This window comes from Onthophagus taurus, chromosome 7 (genome assembly GCF_036711975.1).
Source record: "Onthophagus taurus isolate NC chromosome 7, IU_Otau_3.0, whole genome shotgun sequence".
NCBI lineage: Eukaryota > Metazoa > Arthropoda > Insecta > Coleoptera > Scarabaeidae > Onthophagus > Onthophagus taurus.
In genome coordinates this window covers 12,928,382-12,952,558 of record NC_091972.1, presented here as the reverse complement: position 1 = coordinate 12,952,558, position 24,177 = coordinate 12,928,382, and the positions used below count along the sequence as shown (strand labels likewise).

At 31.8% G+C, this 24,177-nt stretch overlaps 1 protein-coding gene across 12 annotated transcripts in view; it reads right to left on the bottom strand.

Annotated features, from left to right (window-relative positions):
• The window catches only part of LOC111420941 (AMP deaminase), a 35,499-nt gene that overhangs the window by 2,356 nt on the left and 8,966 nt on the right, over positions 1-24,177 (bottom strand). For 2 of the 12 annotated variants that reach the window (XM_023054035.2, XM_071197853.1), the window contains exons 2-8: positions 15,587-15,734; positions 9,855-9,993; positions 6,172-6,346; positions 5,285-5,422; positions 4,621-4,837; positions 4,273-4,543; positions 3,982-4,029 (exon numbers count right to left, since the gene is read on the bottom strand). In XM_023054035.2, coding sequence (XP_022909803.1) covers positions 3,982-4,029; positions 4,273-4,543; positions 4,621-4,837; positions 5,285-5,422; positions 6,172-6,346; positions 9,855-9,993; positions 15,587-15,734 — 1,136 coding nt within the window. Of the gene's footprint in view, positions 1-3,981; positions 4,030-4,272; positions 4,544-4,620; positions 4,838-5,284; positions 5,423-6,171; positions 6,347-9,854; positions 9,994-15,586; positions 15,735-15,824; positions 15,907-16,356; positions 16,495-16,522; positions 16,648-21,311; positions 21,543-24,177 lie in introns of those variants that run through there. The other 10 variants (XM_071197851.1, XM_071197852.1, XM_071197855.1 and 7 more) reach the window with 9 other exon arrangements.

Sequence of the window (24,177 nt, the reverse complement as noted above, 5' to 3'; positions counted from 1 at the left end):
TTAATAAGTAAAGGTGATGGAGAAAAGTATTTGGGGAATAAATTGTTTATAATGAACCAAAAAGATATTATCCATAACCAGATTTCACTTAGCTTTAACCGTATTTTTGTTAGAAAGTGAAAATCACCAAAATGTCAAAATTGATGGTTTTTGTAATTAATTGTGATCATAACTCAAAAAGTAAAGGTGATAGTGAAAAGTATTTGGGAAATAAATTATTTGTAATGAACTAAAAAGACATTATCCATAACTAGATTTAACTTAGCCATAACTGTATTTTAGTTAGAAAGTGAAAATCACTAAAATGTCAAAATTGATGGTTTTTGTAATTAAACTCGGCCATAACTCAAAAACTAAAAAAAGGTGATGGAGAAAAGTATTTGGGGATTAAATTGTTTATAATGAACCAAAATGACATTATCCATAACTAGATTTAACTTAGCCATAACTGTATTTTAGTTAGAAAGTGAAAATCACCAAAATGTCAAAATTGATGGGTTTTGTAATTAAACTCGGCCATAACTCAAAAACTAAAGGTGATGGAGAAAAGTATTTGGGGAATAAATTATTTATAATGAACCAAAAAGACATTATCCACAACTAAACTTAACTTAGCCCTAACTGTATTTTAGTTAGAAAGTAAAAATCACTAAAATGTTGATGGCTTTTGTAATTAAAGTCGGCCATAACTCAAAAACTAAAGGTGATGGAGAAAAGTATTTGGGGAATAAATTGTTTATAATGAACCAAAAAGACATTATCCATAACCAGATTTCACTTGGCTTTAACCGTATTTTTGTTAGAAAGTGAAAATCACCAAAATGTCAAAATTGATGGTATTTGTAATTAATTGTGATCATAACTCAAAAAGTAAAGGTGATAGAGAAAAGTATTTGGGAAATAAATTATTTGTAATGAACTAAAAAGACATTATCCATAACTAGATTTAACTTAGCCATAACTGTATTTTAGTTAGAAAGTGAAAATCACCAAAATGTCAAAATTGATGGGTTTTGTAATTAAACTCGGCCATAACTCAAAAACTAAAGGTGATGGAGAAAAGTATTTGGGGAATAATTGTTTATAATGAACCAAGAAGACATTATCTATAACTAGATTTAACTTAGACATAACCGTATTTTAGTTAGAAAGTGAAAATCACCAAAATGTCAAAATTGATGGGTTTTGTAATTAAACTCGGCCATAACTCATAAAGTAAAGGTGATGGAGAAAAGTATTTGGGGAATAAATTGTTTATAATGAACCAAAATGACATTATCCATAACTAAATTTAACTTAGTCCTAACTGTATTTTAGTTAGAAAGTAAAAATCACTAAAATGTTGATGGCTTTTGTAATTAAAGTCGGCTATAACTAAAAAACTAAAGGTGATGGAGAGAAGTATTTGGGGAATAAATTGTTTATAATGAACCAAAAAGATATTATCCATAACCAGATTTCACTTAGCTTTAACCGTATTTTTGTTAGAAAGTGAAAATCATCAAAATGTCAAAATTGATGGGTTTTGTAATTAAACTAGGCCATAACTCAAAAAGTAAAGGTGATGGAGAAAAGTATTTGGGGAATAAATTGTTTATAATGAACCAAAAAGACATTATCCATAACTAAACTTAACTTAGCCCTAACTGTATTTTAGTTAGAAAGTAAAAATCACTAAAATGTTGATGGCTTTTGTAATTAAACTCGGCCATAACTCAAAAACTAAAGGTGATGGAGAAAAGTATTTGGGGAATAAATTGTTTATAATGAACCAAAAAGACATTATCCATAACCAGATTTCACTTAGCTTTAACCGTATTTTTGTTAGAAAGTGAAAATCACCAAAATGTCAAAATTGATGGTTTTTGTAATTAATTGTGATCATAACTCAAAAAGTAAAGGTGATAGAGAAAAGTATTTGGGGAATAAATTGTTTATAATGAACCAAAATGACATTATCCATAACTAGATTTAACTTAGCCATAACTGTATTTTAGTTAGAAAGTGAAAATCACCAAAATGTCAAAATTGATGGGTTTTGTAATTAAACTCGGCCATAACTCAAAAAGTAAAGGTGATGGAGAAAAGTATTTAGGGAATAAATTGTTTATAATGAACCAAAAAGACATTATCCATAACTAAATTTAACTTAGCCCTAACTGTATTTTAGTTAGAAAGTAAAAATCACTAAAATGTTGATGGCTTCTGTAATTAAACTCGGCCATAACTCAAAAACTAAAGGTGATGGAGAAAAGTATTTGGGGAATAAATTGTTTATAATGAACCAAAATGACATTATCCATAACCAGATTTCACTTAGCTTTAATCGCATTTTTGTTAGAAAGTGAAAATCACCAAAACGTCAAAATTGATGGTTTTTGTAATTAATTGTGATCATAACTCAAAAAGTAAAGGTGATAGAGAAAAATATTTGGGGAATAAATTATTTGTAATTAACTAAAAAGACATTATCCATAACTAGATTTAACTTAGCCATAACTGTATTTTAGTTAGAAAGTGAAAATCACCAAAATGTCAAAATTGATGGTTTTTGTAATTTTGATGGAGAAAAGTATTTGAGGAATAATTTGTTTATAATGAACCGAAAAGACATTATCCATAAGTAAACTTAACTTAGCCCTAACTGTATTTTAGTTAGAAAGTAAAAATCACTAAAATGTTGATGGCTTTTGTAATTAAACTCGGCCATAACTCAAAAACTAAAGGTGATGGAGAAAAGTATATGGGGAATAAATTGTTTATAATGAACCAAAAAGACATTATCCATAACCAGATTTAACTTAGCTTTCATCGTATTTTGGTTAGAAAGTGAAAATCACCAAAATGTCAAAATTGATGGTTTTTGTAATTAATTGTGATCATAACACAAAAAGTAAAGGTGACAGAGAAAAGTATTTGGGGAATAAATTATTTGTAATGAACTTAAAAGACATTATCCATAACTAGATTGAACTTAGCCATAACTGTATTTTAGTTAGAAAGTGAAAATCACTAAAATGTCAAAATTGATGGTTTTTGTGATTAAACTCGGCCATAACTCAAAAACTAAAGGTGATGGAGAAAAGTATTTGGGGAATAAATTGTTTATAATGAACCAAAATAACATTATCCATAACTAGATTTAACTTAGCCATAACTGTATTTTAGTTAGAAAGTCAAAATCACCAAAATGTCAAAATTGATGGTTTTTGTAATTAAACTCGGTCATAACTCAAAAAGTAACGGTGGTACAGAAAAGTATTTTGAAAATAAATTGTTTATAATGAACATTCGAATGTTTCTAGCTCTAGTGTTAGTTCTAGTTATTCATCGCTAGATTGTTATACATTTTTATTGAACTAAAAGTAGAATTAACACTAAATCTAGAAGTAGAAACATTCAGGTTTAGCTGTCTTAAGAGACGCACAGCTAAACCCGAATGTTTCTAGTCCTCCGTCTAGTGTAAGTTGTAGTGCTAGTGTTAGCTGTAGTTTTATCAAGGTTTTACTGTATTAATAAATAGCATGCATATGATTTTAAAAGTTGATTAATATTATTGAACTCATTTTTTAACCGTTTTTTTTAAGGAAAAATAAAAATAAATTGATAAAAAGAAAATAAACAATCTTTTATTAAATGATTCGAGATCTTTTTAGTGATGGTTTCTAAATTAAAAATCAACACATTGTATATAGCATGTTTTACGAATGTTTTAGTTTGTTTTTCGCTACATATTTTTAATAACATCTTTATTATTTACTATTTTGGTAACTGCACATCCGTTGAACACCTATATGTGTTTTAAAACAAGCAAAATAAGTTCAACATTAATAAAACAAGATTTAAGATATAAAATTAAGTTAAATTTAGGATATATTTTAAGCTATTATTTAATATTTCTTTACTGTGATAATGAAAGATGAGTAAAGTGATATAATAAATAGTCTAAACAAAAAAAAATGAAACTAACGAGACCTTTACCTCAATATAAATGTGCGGTAAAGTTGAATAGAAACTGCACATGTGGCGCTGGAAACACACAAGCATAAAAATAGAGAAGTGTGGCCTTAACACCAAAATTATCGGAAAAGAATAATTTTATTAATTCATTTAATAAAAATAAATAAGAAGCAATTTTATTATTAATTAAAAGAAAAAAAGAAGCTTTTAAAAATGAGATTAAAAGAAAAAATGAGTTCAACATTTCTAAATGGGAGAAAAATGTTAAAATCCTAAATTAATTACTACTTGTTCTTTTTTTTTTAACTTTACCTGAAAAACTTCTTTCAAAGTCATCTTTTTTCCATCGTTTACAGTTACAACTTCATCGGCGTGATTTTTTAACGTTTTCTTGATAAACCGTAATAGGTGTTTTTGATTCATGCAGGAAGCCGCGTGGATGTGAGTATCTACTTTGCGGATGTTGTAAAAATCTCGATGAGGAACTGCTTTTTGAGAGGCTAATTCCCGAAGTTCATTTAGTAAGACGTGAAGTTGAAATTTCGAGGATAAATAACTTAATCGACGATAACAAAATGATTTCCTAAAAAAAAATAATTCATAATCAACTTTATTTATAAAATATTAGGTGAAAAATTTGATTTTCACAATTTAACTCACAAAGGTCCATCAGCTATCATATTACACATAGTATTCATATCAGTAACAAATTCTTCCAAATTTGGATAAGGATATTCGCAATATTCATCCCTAGCAGCATGTTCTTCATCGATATAAACGTGATAAACACCTTGGTGAGCTTTAAATACGTAATTTCCGTCGGGAACTTCCGGTGCTTCCCAAGGATTTCCTCTGCTGGGTGGATGAATGCCATGTTCTAAAATATGCGTCTATTAGATTGTAAAAAAAGCGTGAAGAAGCACAAAACTCATTTTTTCTTTTGCAACTATCTTTTTACTATTGATAATATAGGTTTTTTAAGCAAATCATGATATGTTCAAGCCAAATTACATAAAAGCGTTATGATCTTTAAAACAACACTTTTTTGACTAAAACTACAAGTACTTTTCAAACCTTGTCCTTGGTAAGGTGATTTTCATTCAAAACAACGTAAAATGAAAACGTGAGAAGATTTGACAAAGTCGTGTTATGTCTTTAACTACGATAAAAAAAATGGTTGCGGGAAGCGAAATTACTAAACAAATCTAATAAAATAAGGATAATGTAACGGCGGATAAAATAATTGAAATAAAAAGACATATGGAAGTGGAATGAAATTGAAGAGAAAAAAGATAATAAAAAAACGGACGGTGGTGGTGGTTACCTTTGGGGTCTTTGTTTTGCAATATACTGTCGATAATTTGATCGCTAGCCGTCTGCTTCATCGCGTACTCGTTCAACAAGGATCCGTTCACTTGGGTCGCGTTGTTTTTTACCTCTGCTACATGCAAAAGCTCAGCGACTACGCTTATATTTTTTATATTTTATAATTAATTGAATTATTTTTTTGATTTTTATTCAAAATATTTTCCTTTTTTTTATCTTTTTTAACGAACCCAACCCAAATGACTTGACTTTTACTTTTAACCCCCCAAATACAAGAAGTACAATATATTTTTTATTATTTTTTTACAAGATGATTCGCAACAATGAAAAGAAAATACAGTGGTTAACTCTTTTTATTTATTTTTTTTAATTAATTAATTAAAATGATTAATTTTAATTATAAGTATAACGTCAAAAGTAATTCACTGTATTTTAGAAAAGAAACACAACAAGAAAAAGTAATCTTACCGAAACTGCTGTAAAGAAATCAAATTATGTAAGAAGAAATAAATAAAACGAATCATCTTGTATTGTTTAAAAACAAAAACAGGAAAGAATTGAAACCGTCACCGTTTGTACAAAAAAAAATTAAAAAAGAAAAAAACGTTTAAAAAGGCATTTTTGGGGATTTTGTGAAAAAGCTGCGGGGTAAAACGAAAATTACAACTTAAGAGAAAGTCGTACTTCTTGATATCTATATCAAAAAAGTCATGCTTTTATAAACCATAATAAGAAGGGACTACATTTTAAAGAAAAAAGTTCAAAAAGTCAACAAAGTGCTGAATATATACAAAAAAGTGATTAGAAAAAAAGATTGAATTAACCTTCAAAATAATCCTTGATATATTTTTTTGAACCAATTTTTTCGATTAAACTTAATCTTACCTTCTATAGTTTGTTTATCGTCGTGTTTCTGTTCAGTATGTTCGCTGCTATTTGGGTACAAAAATCTTGATGTGGTTGAACAAAACGATTGATGCGACATTTGCATGTATCTATGTCTTATTTTTAAGGCGGTTATTAATAAACGAGATGCTCTTTCTAAATCTTCTAACGGTACCTATACAAATAAAAAATAATGATAAAAAATGTATCATTTCATCAAAACAATATAAAATATTAAGAAAAATCCATGGCATAACTTTCGGGGTATAACTGTTATCATTAGTCGAAATTAAAAGAAATTCAATATAACAAAATAAATTTTTAAGTCATTATTGCGCAATGTTATTGGAAAAATATAGATATTAAAACAAAAACAACCCAAACAGAATACCGTTACATAAATGGGATATTCCAGAAGAAGTATGGAAAAGAGTGCATGTGGATTCTTTTCAAGGACACTTTTTTTTATCATGGTGGATGCTAAGTCCAAATAGCCAGAAATAATAAGTACAAAAACAGCTCCAACAACAGCATCAATCCTGTGTATGATGAAGGAGATCTTCAGCAGAACAGGTCTACCACAAATTTTAGTTTCTGATAATGCGACAATTTTTAAATCTCAAGATTTAATGATTTCTGCAATAAAAATGGTGTTCGTCAGAATTTCATCGCACCAGGACATCCAGCTATAAACAGTCAGGCAGAAAAGTATATCGCAACTTTAAAAATAAGGATACAGAACAACTCCACTAACTGGATCAGACGAAACCCCAGCAGAATTATTTATGAAGAGAGACTCTATTAAAAACAATGCTGACCAACCAGTCGTAAGCAAGGAGTTACGCCTAGGAGAAAGAGTCCAATCCAGAAAATATTCTACATCAACCCTATGGAAACTAGGAACAATAGTTGAGAAACTAGGGAAATTCCATTACTTAGTAGAGTTAGATGATGGGTATGTAATCAAACGTTACATAGACCAGCTGCAAAGATCTGAAGTAGAGAAAAAGGTCTCAATTACTAATGAGACCAGAAGCAGAAAATAATACGCTCATTGGAGAAATGACAAAAATGACTAAAACTGATACATAACCATATACGACAAAATCCACAAAATACTTAAACAGCAGCACTTAAACTGCACAACTCCAGAACCAGCAACAGTTTCTACGCAATCGCCAAAAATTCCAAAACTTACAAAACTTTTAAGCTCAGTACTGAAGAAATAATAAGAATGATATTATAAGTCCGATATAAGATCTGAACCATCTTTGGATGGGGACAATAAGGTGAAAAGAAAGAAACGCGTATTGAAATGAATCATATTAAAGCAAGGGAGAAACTAGCAAGACGAAAAGGAGAAAAGTGTGTCACTCATATGAAGAGTTTATTAACAGAAAAGAAGTTGCCAGAAATCGCGCATTATCCGCCAATTTAAAGCAGATAACATCAGCTTATGTAGCACGTAATTAAAAATTTAAGCAAGATTAAAGTTTATCGATACGTTTTCTTGCATCTGCATGCAATATTGAATAAGTCCCTATACCAACTTCCCAAAATTGAGGAAAACCAAAAATATTGCCTTTTGATGAAAGAGATACGATATCAATAGCAATTTGCTAGATCCTGAAGTCATTGTGAAAATAACCGATCAGATTAGCTCATTTCCAAAAAAGGATTTTCGTTGCTCCTTAGTTGCACTCACATATTAGGACTCAAGTTTGTCGATTACCCCTTGAGAAATATATGGTGTTACTTGAAATATTGCAGGGACATTTTTAGCTATAAATTTGGATTGGTCACAGGTGAACGTGTGTTCTGAATATGAGGCGTTGAATCCATAAGTCAAGTCAATGAAACAACAAAAAGGGCAGTAGTGGAACTACTGATGGGCCAAAAAGTTTTATAGTAAATTTGTAGTAAATCTGCCACCAATGTGATGCCTATCGTATTTGATCATACGCAAATCTTGTCCATGTCATACCAGTGGAGGAAAAGTTTTCTCTCAGAAAATTGTGGTATTATGTTTTCAATATTTATGATATAGACCATGGAAATTCCATCTTGTCTACAAAAGGTGAGGCAAATAAACGAACTTAGTACTGCTATGGACGAGTTTATTGAGACCAAGTCCACAAGTTATTCCTTTTCATATTATATTTGCGCTGGACAAAATAGAAATTATGGTTTTATAAGACTTCTCTTGGAGTTTCTGTTACGTAGTCATAGTTTTAAAGTGAAGCAGCTACAAAATAAACAATTAAAAATTTCAGACTGATAGCATCAGTATTTCAAAAAAGTCTGCAAAAGCAGTGATATTAGTACATATCCTTCTTCTGGTAAGGCTCGATCCAGGTTATATTTGGTCTACTTCTCCTTCTTCTATGTTGAGATACAATCCAAGAGCACTTTTTGGCCATCTGTTTTCGCGCATTTTCATAACATACAAACTGTTTGGTTTCTTCTAATGTCCTCATTCTCGATATATCCTTGGTGTTATTAGATACTCTCTGCATGCTCTTCTTAGAAAGACCACTTTCACCGTTTCAAGTTGTTTTCTGCTTTTCATAGTGAGTTGCCAGCATTCCGATCTGTATGTTAAGATTGGCTCTGGCTCTACTCCTGATCGGTAGATTATCATTTTTGTTTTTAGTTTAATCTAACTTGACCATAATAAGGAATTTAGCATACGAACACTTCTCCGACTTTGTTGTCGTGTTCTGCCCAAATATCTATATTTCTTGCACCTTCCTATTTTGTTATTTATGTGTAGTTCAGGATCACTTAAGTTATTTCCTATTACTATATATTCTATCTTATCCATATATTCAGTCCCCACATCCTATATTCTTCCACGAGTTTCCTGAATATAAAGTCAATACCACATACTTCATTTGCTACACCAACTTGGTCATCAGTAAAGAAAAGGGCTAGCAGGCTTTAATTCTCTATTTCTATACCCATTGAGACTTGTGTTATCAATATTCTCAGCGCTTCTAAGATCTATATTTGACACTCATGAGGTCTCTATAAATAGTCCATTTGCAACAATGTCCAAAATATAAATGAAACTTTTTTAAAATAACAATTACTTAAGAATTATGCTACAAGGATGTAGTTGTATTTGAGATTTATGAATTATAAACCAAGCAAGCTATTTTTAGTCATAAAGTTCATATCGACGTGAGTCCACGAATAAAACGAGATCTTATAAATACTTTACAAATATTCACGCTTGTACTTCATAGGTGATACAGATTAGTGGAAATAATAACGAAAACTTTAACTTTTAAACGGAGTCCCGAGTGAGACTCAGGTTTGCACAATTTCGTCATTTTGGGTGTTAGAAGCAGATTTATATCACTTCTAAGGCTCATAAATTAGATAAAACGTTTTTTTTTGTCATATTTAACTTCTTTTAGTTTCGACTGATGATGATAATGATGCAAGAGGTTCTTAAGATTTTTAATCCAAATATATTTAAAAATATTTTTAATCAAAACAGATTTTGTAATAAATTTGTTATTGTACTTTACTCAAAATGTTTTTATAAACTTTGACATTGATCTTAGTCTGTAAACCTCGATATCTTTTTTATGGAATAAAAACCGAACAGGAATTTTTATGGATTCCCTTAGATACTGAAAGGTTTCAAATCAAGATCATTTAGTAATAAAGCTTACCCCGCTGGTATCTTCTCCAGAAATAGAAACTCTTTGAAAGTGTGGTACAAAATCATGTTCATCCACGAGCAAGTGATCTTGGTCGTCTGGAACACCTTGTAATGATGGTTCATAATGGCTCCTTTTATCTTCTAAAACTCTGTTAAAAGTAAATAAAAGTTATTTAATAATTATATTTTATTTACCTAAAGAAACAATAATCATAATCAACATCTGAATCAAACATGAATAACTTATTTCTTTATTTATAGAATAAAGTTATTTTTAGAACGCGCTATGAATGTGGAAAAGGATTGCGGATGAAGATGTTTATTTTTTTTGAAGTGAACAAGAAAGGAGCTCGGAATATACTAGGCCGCGTGCAACTCGTGCATCGACTTAAAAGTCGATAATATAACCCCTTTCACGATATGCGGTCATCTTCGCCATGAACGAACGCGAAACGTGCAAAACGAATAGCGGCCGGAAATTGGTTATAAATTACAGAAGCGGCCGGCAATTAGAGAGTTGGATGACAATTCCCCGTGGATGATTAGAAATAGGAAAAACATGGAAAAGAGATCAGTCACGTTATTTGGTAATTTTAGTAAAAATAATTGTTCAAAAAGAATATCGATAATGACATAATTAGTATTTGTTCAAATGTTAGAAGAAGAAACAATAAAGTGGAAGATAAAGAGGAGATTCAAATACACATTACAATGTTTTCATGTTAGGAAAGTCATTATTTTTGGTCTTACATAAACTAGTAATATCTAAAGTTATTGCGAATTTGTTTTCTTCTGTCCGTGTAAGAGTTAGTTATGGTGGTATACATGTTCCACATATATTATTATTATCACTACTTTGTCATTATAATTGAATGCAGTACTTGATCTTCTAGACTTTTGCGAGTTGTAAATCACCGACACTATAATAAAGGTTATTAATGGGTACTTCGTGCATTGCGACTGCTTAAACCCGCTATAGCATCTCGATTTTTAAGCTTTTTTGGTGAAAACGTGTAATTAGGTGCTGTAAGAAACGTTGTACTAACTTCAACAGGAAAATCCTTTTGTATTATTTTCTTGTTGACTAACATTTTGAACCGTTTGACGTCACATTGGATATCCTAACAATCAGGACTTCATTCATGTCCATTGTATGAAATGGGTGTGTGGAACCGAAGCCAAAAAAATTACAATGGCGGGAGAATGAGGCTGCGATCCCATAACCCAAGCAACAAAGATCTGTCGCCTTTACCAAACCCTCGTTAAGGTTCCTCGAATAGGAAGAGGCAAAAATAGATTCGAGGTTAATCGGTTGATAAAGCAAATAAAAAGGATTTATGAATGCATTTCTGTCACACGTTTTAGTCACTATATTTGATGTCAATGTTTTGCACGATAGTTTATGGAGGCGAAATTTTCAAAACGATTACTAATGGCAATTGTACCGATAACTCTTTCTTAGGAGGGTATGACATTGATAGAGGTTAAGAAAAGAGACATTGATGAGGATGCTCTTTCGCTAAGGATTAAGGTAAGACATCGTATTTAGTCTTTTTTATTTTCGGAGTAAGGAAACAATGACGAGTGGATTAAATGCAACATAGGAAAAATGTGTTAAAATATCTTTAAGGAGCTCGAGTAAGGGATAAAACAAATTATAGCAAGACAGCACAGATGAAGTTTAATGACAAACCACAGATGCATACATCTCTTTCGATCTTGGTATCAAAAAGAATGGTACAAACCTAAATTTGCGATTTAGAAGAACGGATGTGGATTATTTCATATAAACGTTATTTGAAAGATTGAACGCAATTGGATTAAATAAGAGTCATTAGTGACTAATTAAAGCCGGAAGTTAGTTTTGGATGTGCCACTATTTGGCTTTAATAGAGCCCAAAACTTTAAATTGGTCTTCGACTGAAATCTTTTATCTCTCAAACAAATATAAAGATCCTAGTCAATATGTGTACTCAAGGCAAGTCGTAAGAAGCCTGCCTTGGGAGTAGATTCATAGATACAGAAATAAGACAATCTTCTCGGATTTTAATTAAGCTTTAAGTGAGCATAACGTTGCACCGATCTTCTGAGGTTGGATTGAAAATACTATAAAACATAACATTGTTAATCTGCCAGGTGTTAAAATCTGGCCACAAGGTCATCCTAGAGATCCTTGCTAAAGCCAACTAGGCAGAAAATGTTTTAGACATAAATTTAGCAACACTGAGTTAAGAGCTAGAAGAAGCCTCTTCGTCAATCCCAAAAAAATTATGAAGGAAACCATTATGATGCAGTAAGTTGGTGGTTTAAGACTTCCAGTCTAACAAATACTGCTACATTTAATAGAATTCAAAAAACGACAACAGAAAAAAATTGCTTGCATTATGTATAAATGGAGGTATATCAGGAGGTACTTAACGATGATTATCATACTTCGACTGCATGCAGAAGGATTTTATAAGGGTGAGAATACTGAGAAAAGATTTATGGAAGAAAATGGAGAAAGACGCACCCATTCTAGGATGCACATGACACTAATTTAGAATAATAGGTTGACAAATTTTGTTTCATCGATATATGAGTTGATTATGGACGAGCAACTGATGACTAAACGTATTATTAAAAGTATGTTTGAAAAAGAACTGTACTAATATTGATCACTTATAATGATTATCACCTCATAGATGATCTTTATGCCATCTTATTGGCAAAAGCATCAAGAGCCTTCCCGGCGTCGCAACCTAATGATCTTACTAACAACGAAAATGCCTAATTAAATTCATAATTATAATAGAAAGAAATCACAATGGAAAGTTTTGTACATGGTCTTCTTAACATACGATAAACAGAAATATATCCTGGATATGTGATTCTGAAAAGCATCACAGTATATGCTGTTGATGGATTCTATAAGAAATATTCAGTTCTAATGCATATAAATCAGAATTGAGATATGCTGCAAGTACTGCTCCTGATATGTTGCAGTTAAGGCGTGAAAGGTAAAATAAAAAGAAGATCGTTTAGATTCCTTCAAAAACAAACAAATATGGTCATTTAATTAATAACCTAAATGGACCAATGTTAATTGCTTCAACGAACATTAAAATAAAGTTAAGACATTACTGAAGATCAAACTTTTTTAATAAAGTCTCTCAATTCATTTGTGTTCTAGTTTCTTGAATCAAAAATTGAACAAATTGAAATTTTTGCAAGTTGAATCAAATTTTGATGATTGAGTAATAATGTTGACAGTTTTGCTAAAACTTATGTTGAAGCTTTAGTTAACGATAACAATCTTGGTAAAATAGTTGAGAAACTTGAAAGTTGCGAGGCATAGAAGTAAATTAGCAATTTAGATGATTGCTGGAAATTACGTCAGTCTATGACAAACTTGTATAAAAATGCGATAAATTCCATTTTAAATACATTCATGTTATAATGGTCTTCTATTGAAACAACAAAATCAACAATTTTCAGTTAGAAAATTTCTAACTGTTAATCCATAAATGTTGGTGCTTCGTCATTTATTATTATTATTACACACACGGGGGTAGCAACAGGACACAGCCCCACATAAAAGCTACTCCACTATAATACATTTTGTATACAATAAATTGTATGAACACAAAATTGACAATCGATCAATTGATAATGGCCTTAAGCATATGTGATCAAATCAATTCAAGGCAGAACTCAAGCCGCTGCAACGAGATAATGTACATAAAATCACACAACTGGTAGTGCGAGCACGGCATTACGAATAATTTGTTTGAAGTTGTGAGGCGTGACGGCGAATATGTCCAACCCAAGACGGTCCACTGTATTCTCCATGCGAAGTATTGGGGAATTTCTATACGAATTTGTCCGGGCAGTCGGCGCATAGAACAGAAAGTCATAGCGCAGCCGACGAGGGGGAACATGCAGATCAATGCGTGAAAGAAGATAGAAAGAATCACAGTAACCTCTGACCAACCTGAACAGAAAGCAGGCATCACTGCAAGTTCTGCGCTGCTGAAGTGTGGGCATATGATACATTTGACAGGCAGATTCGTAATCTGTATAAGGATGCCGGAATTTATGCGAGAGATACTTCAGAAACCTTATCTGAATCCTCTCTATTCTGTTAATGTATGCGTCGTACTGAGGGTTCCAAGCTGTACTGCCGAACGATAAAATACTATTAACGAAAGCATTGTATAAAGAAATAATAGGTCTAGGGCAGCAAAACGATTCAGAAGAGCGCATTACAAATCCCAGCATCCTATTAGCTCTGGCCACCACTGCATCAACGTGTTGATCAAACAGTAGTTTGCTATCTAAAGTAATGCCCAGGTCTTTAATAGTGTCAACACGATCCAATAAGCATGCTCCGCACCGGTAATCAAATTTAAAGAACTGCTTTTTTCTCGTAAAAGTAACAGTCCGACACTTCGATATGTTAAGTGACAAATTATTAATCTCACAAAAATCATAAAATCTGTTCAGGTCATTCTGAAGGTTAACACAGTCTGAAACAGCAGCAACAGAAGAAAATATTTTAATGTCGTCAGCATACATAAGACATCTTGAGGTAAGAAAAGACCTGGTGATGTCACCTATGTACACCGTAAACAAGAGCGGGCCCAGATGACTACCCTGAGGCACTCCGGAAGACATGATAACAGGACCGGACAAATATCCGCCAACCCCAACCACCTGCGTGCGATTGGAGAGGTACGAAGCAAACCTGCTCAAAAGGACACCTGCGACACCAACGCGCTCCAACTTCAACAGTAATAAACAGTGATCCACTTTGTCAAAAGCTTTGCTAAAGTCAGTGTATATCGCATCTACTTGGATGTTTTTATCAATAGGTTCTGAGTATCTAAGATACCTGTTTCGAGTAAATATGGATTCATCACTTAAAAGAATGTTTTCATTAAAATGTGGAACATATTCTGGAATGCATTAACCATCTACAATACTTGCCTACAAATCCTTTTGCATCCATCATGTAGAACTTAAACTGTTTGAGGTCTAAATGGATACAAACTATTCCTCTTTAATGATTTATGAATTGTATCTTATGGAATAATGTTTGTAACGATTCAAATCGGATGCTTATATTTGGAATAGTCTCAACAAACTCTGATATTTCCACCATATACGTCCTCCCTCACTTTTTCAGAGATTTAATTTGCTTCTTTCTACAAATCTTTATTCTACCAGTATTATGGTTTTGAATCAGGGTTGGGTTGTTTATTACACGCACCTAATACTTTTAACATATCAATGTTATCTCGATTACAGTTATCTATTTAACTAATTGATTTAATGTAAATTAAAGAATTTTAATTGTAAATTAATGGGTGTGGCGATTGAATGGAAATGATTTAGTTGTTGATCTTCCCATCTGCCAATAGAACGTAAAAATAATAAGAAAAATCGTAGTCATTTCCTTTTTGGCAATAGCTTATACAGTTTATGACTCAGATTATTTGAACCGATGCCAATAGATACAACGGTAATAAAGGGAAAACACAAAGTTTCAACCGTAAAATAACTTTGCGAAATTATTTTTGTCCCAATACAAAATTGTATACAACCGCTAATTAATTACAATCTTTCTCAACAATGTATTGGGTATTTATAATTCTCAATATCGACGTTTGAAACGATAAAATTGGGTCAATGGTCGAACATAACTGCGTTGGTGGTTCAATTCAATGCAATTATAAGTGTAAGGTCACTAAATATACTTACTTTGTCGTTATTTGCCGTTGTATGGCCAATTTCTTTTCAATTTGTTCGATTGGAAATTGTGGAACTTCGTAAGGAGCTGAAATTTCGTTGGAAAAATCCGGACCATCCGATGGAAATCTCGCAGCATTATAAGACGGACTTTCACTTCCTATTGATAATAAAAAATGAAATCATTAAACAAATTTATGGAAAGATAAATAATAAAGTAAATAAAGCATAAATAATATATGTTATATACCACGTCCGTGAACAAACATGCTCGAAATAACTCGACGAACAAAATATTTGTATTCACTTTGGTGTTTTTGATCCGAAATTGATTTTGTATACTTCGTTTTAAAGTAGATAAGTAGAAAAGAGAGGTTCAATGTTCAATTTAATTTAGATAAACGATTGATTAATGTTTCCAAAAAAAATAAACCAAGTGATTGACCAAAATATTTTGAAAATAAGAACGTTGTGTAGGTGCAGCTAAACTAAATTTGAATCAATCATTGACTTGTTTTCGTATTTATAATAGAAATGAATTATTCATGTTTCCGCATACCTTTTAATTTTAATCGCGTCATTAATTAATGATTTTGGAATGTAAGATAAACAGGTTTTAAAATAAGAAAACTGATTCGAAAAAGGTCCATAGAGACAAGATAATTATAGCAAGATATTTTTTTATATATTTTTTATGGAGCTAAATATAAATCAAATCGCTGTTCTAAAAATAAGCAATATAAAATTCTTTTTATCCCAAGAAAATTAAAATAAAATTTTACCACTATTCATATTAGACCCATTGGGAACTTCTTCGAAATTATCTTGTATCCATTGCATACACACTTCATTGTTCGTAACCACTTCCATACCCTTGGTTCAGAAATTATAAGAACAAACCAATCCGCACATAAAATTTTCTATTTTTAAAAAATGTACGACTTTAACCTTTTCAAAGACGAACAAAGCAATCGAGCGAACGTCCTACCGTAACGATTAATTAAAACTGTGTAATGTAGTAACACTGGAAACTGGGCAACGATCCAATCGCTTCAGCTGCTTGGTGAATACTGAACCAGCAGGAGCAACGGAAGTGTTTTTGGTACGTTCTGAGTGCTACGACTTAAGTCGTGGTGGATTTTTATATGTATAGTAAGTACGTGGCGGGTTTGAGCCGATTAAAACCTTACAACGAACTCAATATGCGCGAAATTACGAAGCTTTTAATTGGAAAGTTAATTAATTGAGAAATAAGGATCATAATCAGTGATGCGAAAATATTTAATGAATTTGTAGAATATAATATATACAGTGTACGGCTAAATATATCTAATAAAACGATATAAATATTAATTATTATTTTTCACATCAAAAAATAGCATTCGAATTTGTTGCAATGTGATAATTGCTGATTTGTCTGTCTAGGAAATTTGGTATTTTACCTCTTGGTATTGTTCGGGTTTTATTTTCATATTAAAACACCACCATTTCTATGGGTCAACTTAAATGAGTCATATTTACTACAAAACAAGTGTTCACAAAAATAAAAAATAATAACAACAAATATTGAACGAAACTAAACAAAGCAAAAACAACAAGAAATAACAGACAAGCAGATAAAGTCAGTATTAATTCTTTTAATACTACAAACTGCTTATTGGCGAAGAGGTTATAAATCATATCATTAATGAATATTGTAGGTAGACAATTTCTATACCATCATCACCGTATGATGTCGGCGTTGTAAGAGCAATTAAGATGTTTATGCCAAAGGAAGTTATTAGTTTCAGCATTTTGATTTGAATTCTAATCACTTTGTGGTGATTATGACGCTATGCGAAAGTTTCAAAATTGAATTAGATCGTGAGATAGATTTGCACATGCCATTAAAAGCCAAACACCAAATAGACTAAAAGCGGAGTGATTCGACCATCTAGATGGGGAACGAAAAAATACATTAAAGCTAATCACCTAATTGAAGTAAGTTGCTTCACACGACTAAAATTGCTGAAAAGAACACTGACTAGTCATTGTCTATTAAAAATCAAAATAGGTGTGGATCAGAGAACTTATGCATATTACATATTTAAGTTTTTAATTTTTAATTTTAAAATTGCTCTCTTTTTCGTTTTGCCCACATTTCATTAGAAGTATTTACTTGAAATAATCCACACGCTCCAGATTTTATAATTTAGTTTATTAAACACCTCTCTAATGCTGTTATAAAGGGCTTTATCTTGATAGCTATCATAGGAATGCTAACTTGTTCGATTTATAACTGCCAAAATTTTTCTCATGTCATCATTTATCACAAACTCATCTTGTGAATCATTTTGATTTCATAAATTACAACAATTTTTATACTCAATAATATAAATAAATAAATTATTATAAACATAAATAAAGAATCATCAAAATAAATTTGATGCGATTTTTTAAATTAAATCATTTCACAAGTACAACTCTTCTAAAAATAGCCTGACTAATTCTTAAAATATAATGTTATTAAAATTTTAAGTCGAAATTCTCGTCTGATCGATATCATAAATTTTGATTACTTATCATCTTCCTTAAATCATTTTTATGACAAACAAAAAAATCTTCTTTCCATTATTTTTGTTTTTAACGATAACAAATCCAATCATATCAGGATAGCGCAATCAATTTACTCCAAAACAATTAAACCCACATCAAACCATAAAAATGTTTTAATTTTAGAACGAAATGAGAAAGTATCAATTTTAATGATCCAAGAAAAACAGCTTATATTATATACTGCGCGGCAGAATTATGCAATATATACAATAAAGTAATATTTAAAATTATGTTGCAAAAAAGGTGAAACACATTAATTTTGGTTAATCATAATCGATATATTTTTAAATACTCGGCATTTCTTTGCCGAATATGTAAGGAAATTTTTTAGCATTTGTTAATTTTAACAACTTGTTCGATAACGTCATTATTACTAAAAGAATTTCCTGTATTGCTTAATTTTATATTAACATGTTAATCGCTACATCAGTCATATTTGTTTGACACTAACAGATTCTATATGTGCCAAATCAGACATATATGTTCGACAGACTTGCATAAGCTAAGTACAAAATGTCAAAAATGGTCATAATGTATTGAATTCAATACATCTGGGAGAAAATGATCTTGTGTGGAGCGAGTGGAAGGAGCGGCCATGATAGTCATGGAAAAAGGTGTTAGAGAGGAAGACAGTTTATCCTCATTGCTATCTGTAACTTTTATGGATAAAGTGATGAAGCCATGCAACAGAAGAACAGAAACTTCGGTGATTGCAATGCTCAACCTCAAACCGATCACATACCAGGCTCTGATATATACAAATAATGTAATCCTCATCGCAGACTAGGAGAGAAAATTGCAACAAGCTGTACTCGAGTGGTCAGAAACTCTAAAAGAAGGGGGCATGATGTTGAACAAGGTGAAGAGTCATGTTATGGTAGTGACAAGGATAGAGGAATAGGTGGATAATCCACATCAACTTCTCACCCAGGTTAGCAGCTATCAATATCTGGGCGCAACAATCCATCAGATGAGCAGGCTTAGTGAAGAGCTTATGAACAGAGCGGACAACGCTACCAAGGATTACTATGCCTTGAGTCGGTGTGTGTTTAGAAAGAATGAAGTAAGCCGGAACGACAAGACAAGGGTTTATAAAGCGGTCATTGAGCCTATACTTATCTAAAGCAGTAAAAGTTGGACCGCAAATAGAAGAGACATTAGTAGAGTTAATGAGACAAAGTGCGCAATAGCCGTATTCGAGAAGAGCTTAATATGCGAACGACAGGATGATTGAGGATAGATCGACACATGGAGGTCAGAGCGAAAGGCAAACGACTCATAGGGAGACCGAGAACAACATGGAAAGAGCTCAAGCTCATGCAGCAGCTCAAAACTCTTACTGTGGAGAGGGAAAATTACAAAGGATGGATTTTGATAACCATCTCCCAACACCACGATAAGGATACACTGAGGGAAAAGAAAGAAGAAGACCCCATCGTTGAATATCATATACCCAGAATGGTTTAAGAATCTTGTGGTAGGTAAATAATTTATTTTGATTACATATCGTGGCATATCACTCCCGGAGTCAATGCAGTTGACTCCATTTGAGCCTTGTGTTTAAAGTCATGTCTAGATATCTTGCGGTGTTAGCATATGGTACTGCAACAGCATTTTTGTGTGTGTACTGGAGGCTATTCGTAATTCAAAAGCAAATATTACCATAAGGCTGATGTCTTTGAAGTTTGAATTTTCTGTTTCCTGTGGAACTCTAAAAAGTCATCACTCTAAAACAACAAGGTTAGCTTGAACTGCATGTTCAATCAAAGATATTTTCGAAACTTATTACCCAGTATTGGAATCATTGATCTTATGGAAGTGCTTTAGTGAATTGTTTAATAGTATCTTGCTTGGATGAGCAATTGGTTTAGTTTTTTGGGATAAATAACATTGTTGTGCCAAACGAATTTCCATGATTTAAAAAATTATCTTTAAAGTTACGTTTTGAAGAGTCTAGAAACAACTTCGATTGTCTTGGATCTTTAATGACGTTAAAGAAATTCGTAAACCCTCGATGTCACAATAATCTTTTTTTAATTGCTTTTGTTTGATCATATTTGGCCAGTATCAAGTAAACAACACTTACATTTTTCAGAGATATTTTTTGCAATCAGCACGATCTTTTCAAAACATATATTTTCTTAAAATCAGATGAATAAAATGAATAAAAGCACCACAATATCTTATTATGATTTTATAAGAAACGCACAATGAGGCATAGGAGAAAAATACAAAGAAGAATAACATCTTGCCAAGCAGAATCTCCGTTTCATGAATAATATTGGCAACAACTTCTTGTAGTATCCAAAGTAAGTGTCAGGCAAGATTGTTGTGATTGGAGCGGACTGATATTTTTAGAATTTCGTGTAACCAAAACATTCTTTCAACATTTACGACAGGAAATAACACAGAAATTTAATAACAATAGTGGGAATTTCCAATACATCTTGTGTATCGTTACAATTTAGGAATCTATAAATACTTAACAATTTCTGAATTAATTGTAAATCATGCTTGACAAAAAGGGTTTAAACGTGAATTCCACTCAGCAATCTATTTTCGAATATCTATTAATCCTATACTTTACAGTAATTACTAATTAAAAAATTCCATTGTAAGGAAAAACAAACTAATCGTTTACGAGTTTAATCTATGATAATGCAAGATAAAGAAATTCCTGATCAAGGAAATTCCCCGTAGTAATAGAAAGAACTTTGTGACACCATATTGTGTAACTTGTTTACAAAAACCTTATTTACTTATAAAATTGTAACCGTTAGTACCAATTCGCTGACAAAGATTATCGTGGAATAATCATAAAAAGGAATTTATTTATAGCGCTTCTTTGTGTATCTATCTACATAAAGAAGAAAAGAAAAAAAACTTAAAGGAGTGGAATTTCGAGTGGGTACGATTAAAATAGTATTTTGTTTGTTTTGTAAAATCTTATTTTACGCCGAATTAAATTAGTTAGTGAACGAAAATAGAATTAAAACGTGGAAAATTTTATTACGAGATAAATGCGCAAGGTTATCGTACGAAAATAAGTTTATGTAAATTGTAACTTTTTGGCTACGATTTAAACGTTTACTTTCAATAAGGAATTTAAGTTATAGAAATATGAAGAAATAATGATTATTACCTATTTTATTGTCATCAAAGAACGAATTCATTCTGAGACAAGTGGGGCTGTGGGCCAACATTATATCATCAGCGAGGTCATCCGAGCTCATCGCAATTAAAACACCACGAGAAGACATCGCGGAGGTGGGAGAAAATTGAACGGATCGCAGCTGAATAAGCAAGAAAATATTCGCACACTGAAAAACAGAACGACGCAGAGCGTACAACTACTGAAAACCGAATGGAAATTCTCCCACCGAAATCGCGCACAGTACCGATGGTACACAATGCCGGGGCCAAAAAATAACGTGACTCCAACAACGAAAATACCCAACCTGGAATGAATTCCGCGCGCCTTTGCCCAAAGACGAAAATAAACGGCCCCACACAATAAGAAAACTTAATTAGGCGTTAATAACAATTTATTTTCTATTGCAGCTGTTTTCTTTTTTACTTAGAAACTTTTTAAGGAGGGAGATTCCACGAACAAAGTCATGTGAGTATGATAAAATTTTTTTGTAAGGTGAGAGATTTATGATGGGATTTGGAAGAGAAATGTTTCAAAAAGTAGACAGCCAAGTTTAATTTAGGTTCGTAATAAAAGTTTGGTGAACAAACAAAAAGAATTACCTAAATCAATAAGGGTGCATGTTTTGGGAAAATAATAAACGATATTAATGGTTGTTGGATGAAGTTAAGTTAGGTGTGTAAACTTGACCTAAACGTTGATACTTATTAATAAACCGGATTTACTTTTTATCAGATAAATATATAGAATGTGTAAATAAATCTGGTAAGTAAAATAAAAGTTGAGCAATGTATTTATAACTTCTATTTGTTTACATAGATAACGTTGAAGTGATATACGTAATTGTTTTATACGTAATTATTGATGAGATTAAATTAAAACTTAATTTTATTTATTGTTATAAAGCAACACAAGTAAAATTTTCAAGTTGTAATAGCTCAGATCCTAATTATGTTATTACTACGGCACAATTGGCAAAACTACAAGTTTATACGAAATGGGTAATTGAGATGATTTAATGTTTACAGACTTGTTGGTTAAAATGGAAGTATAATTATTAAAATAATGAGTAAAAGGTGTAAAAGAATCGCTCTGAGTTTTCCCATGTTTAATAACAAAACAAGAGATCGTTCTTTTAAATCTTAATAATGGGAGTTGCATTTACATCTTGAATGAGCTATATTCTCACAATATTCTACCATAGCTGTCCTAAGTTTTCCTATGTTATTGGAGCTGGTATTCTTGTTTGACCACAATTTTTAGGGTTGTCTCAAATATGTTATGTGGGATTTAGATCCATGATTATGTTTTATATGGATGTCCTCAAAGTAATAAGTGAGGAACCTGTCACCGTGGCATTGTGCATTATTCTGCATTAACCACATTCTTTTCAATGTACTTCTCAACATTCATACTACCTCTATTGAAGTCAACATCCTGGTGAGAAGCGCATGAGTCATATCTCTCAACATTATTATTGAATCTCCATAATAAGCCACTGTTTCCGCTTCTCATTTCTTCGTCTATATACACGCCGACATTGATTTGGACTACTTAAAGCTACTGAAAAGAGTACATTTTGCTACTAGGCATATTCTCTATTAAAACTAAGCCTAGTTCTGTAATGCTATAGAAGAAATTTAGGGATACGATCTGATTTAAATGCCTTAAGACCCGTTTCTGGAAACCTCCTCATAAGATATCCAAAAGCAATTTCTCAATACCATGCTAATAATGGAGTTGTTTCCTTAAATCGTCTGATGAGATACAAGGTACATGCAGTGTTCTAGCGATGCAACGCGATGTACTCAGCATCAGGTAATGTCAGTCCTAATTGCTCTAGTAACTGCTCCGGCAGTTTTTTAGCCAAACTAGATCCTCTGAAACCCAATTGAATAACACAAAAGACAAATACAAACTTTCTAATAATCAAAATTTTCTAATTGGAACAGTTTTTCATAATCTGTCTATGTCAAAATGTCTGAAAATTTTTATCACGGTCAGCTCACGAACGAGAAACGTTTGAAAATTATTAAAACTTACTACCGCAATTCTGACTCTGTGATCAAATACTGAAAATATCGTACCCGTAATTTCAGTTTAAAATGAGCCAAATCAGTTTATTCCACGCCGGTCACTGGAATTGGGAATCTGAATTCCTCGACACCGCTTGATCATTCAATCACCGATATTTCTCAAATTGGTCTCGGTTAAAGTTTCAAGAAAATTCTGAATTTCATTGAAAAACCATCTTCAGCGATTAAGCTCATTTTGGCTTTGCAAAAAATGCGTTATTGGACAACAGCTAAACCATATGTACTTCAAGGGTATATATGTATACTGTATAAACTCATCAGTGTAATTGTTTCTGTGTATATTTTTAAACATTCTTCGCAGTTTTAACTTTAAGTTGTTCCCAGTTTGCTTAACGCATTCCATATACAACAGATATGGCCAAAAGCCGCTTTTAGGTCTTTCTGTTTACTGTTTTTTCAATTATGGCTCTGAGGGCATACAGTGAAATTTCCCTAACTCGAATCACCAAGGGAGCGGAAGAAAACTTCCAGTTATGGAGAATTCGAATAAGAGAAAAATTAGTAGAATTTCAGCTCTAAAGAAAAAAATTAGAAATGGACTTTTCTAATACGTATATTTAAAACAGAAACCTATACCAGAATACTATTGTAAGTAGCAAATTAATTTTTTTAAAGTAATCCGTAATTTTCTTTTGGCTTAAAGTGGACTTAGTCTTAGACTTAGTAAGTGCTCTTTGTCGAAAAAATCTTCTATTAAATGTAAAGAATTATGAATATTATCTGGAACATTCTCTCTTGATAATACAAAGGTTTCAAGCTTT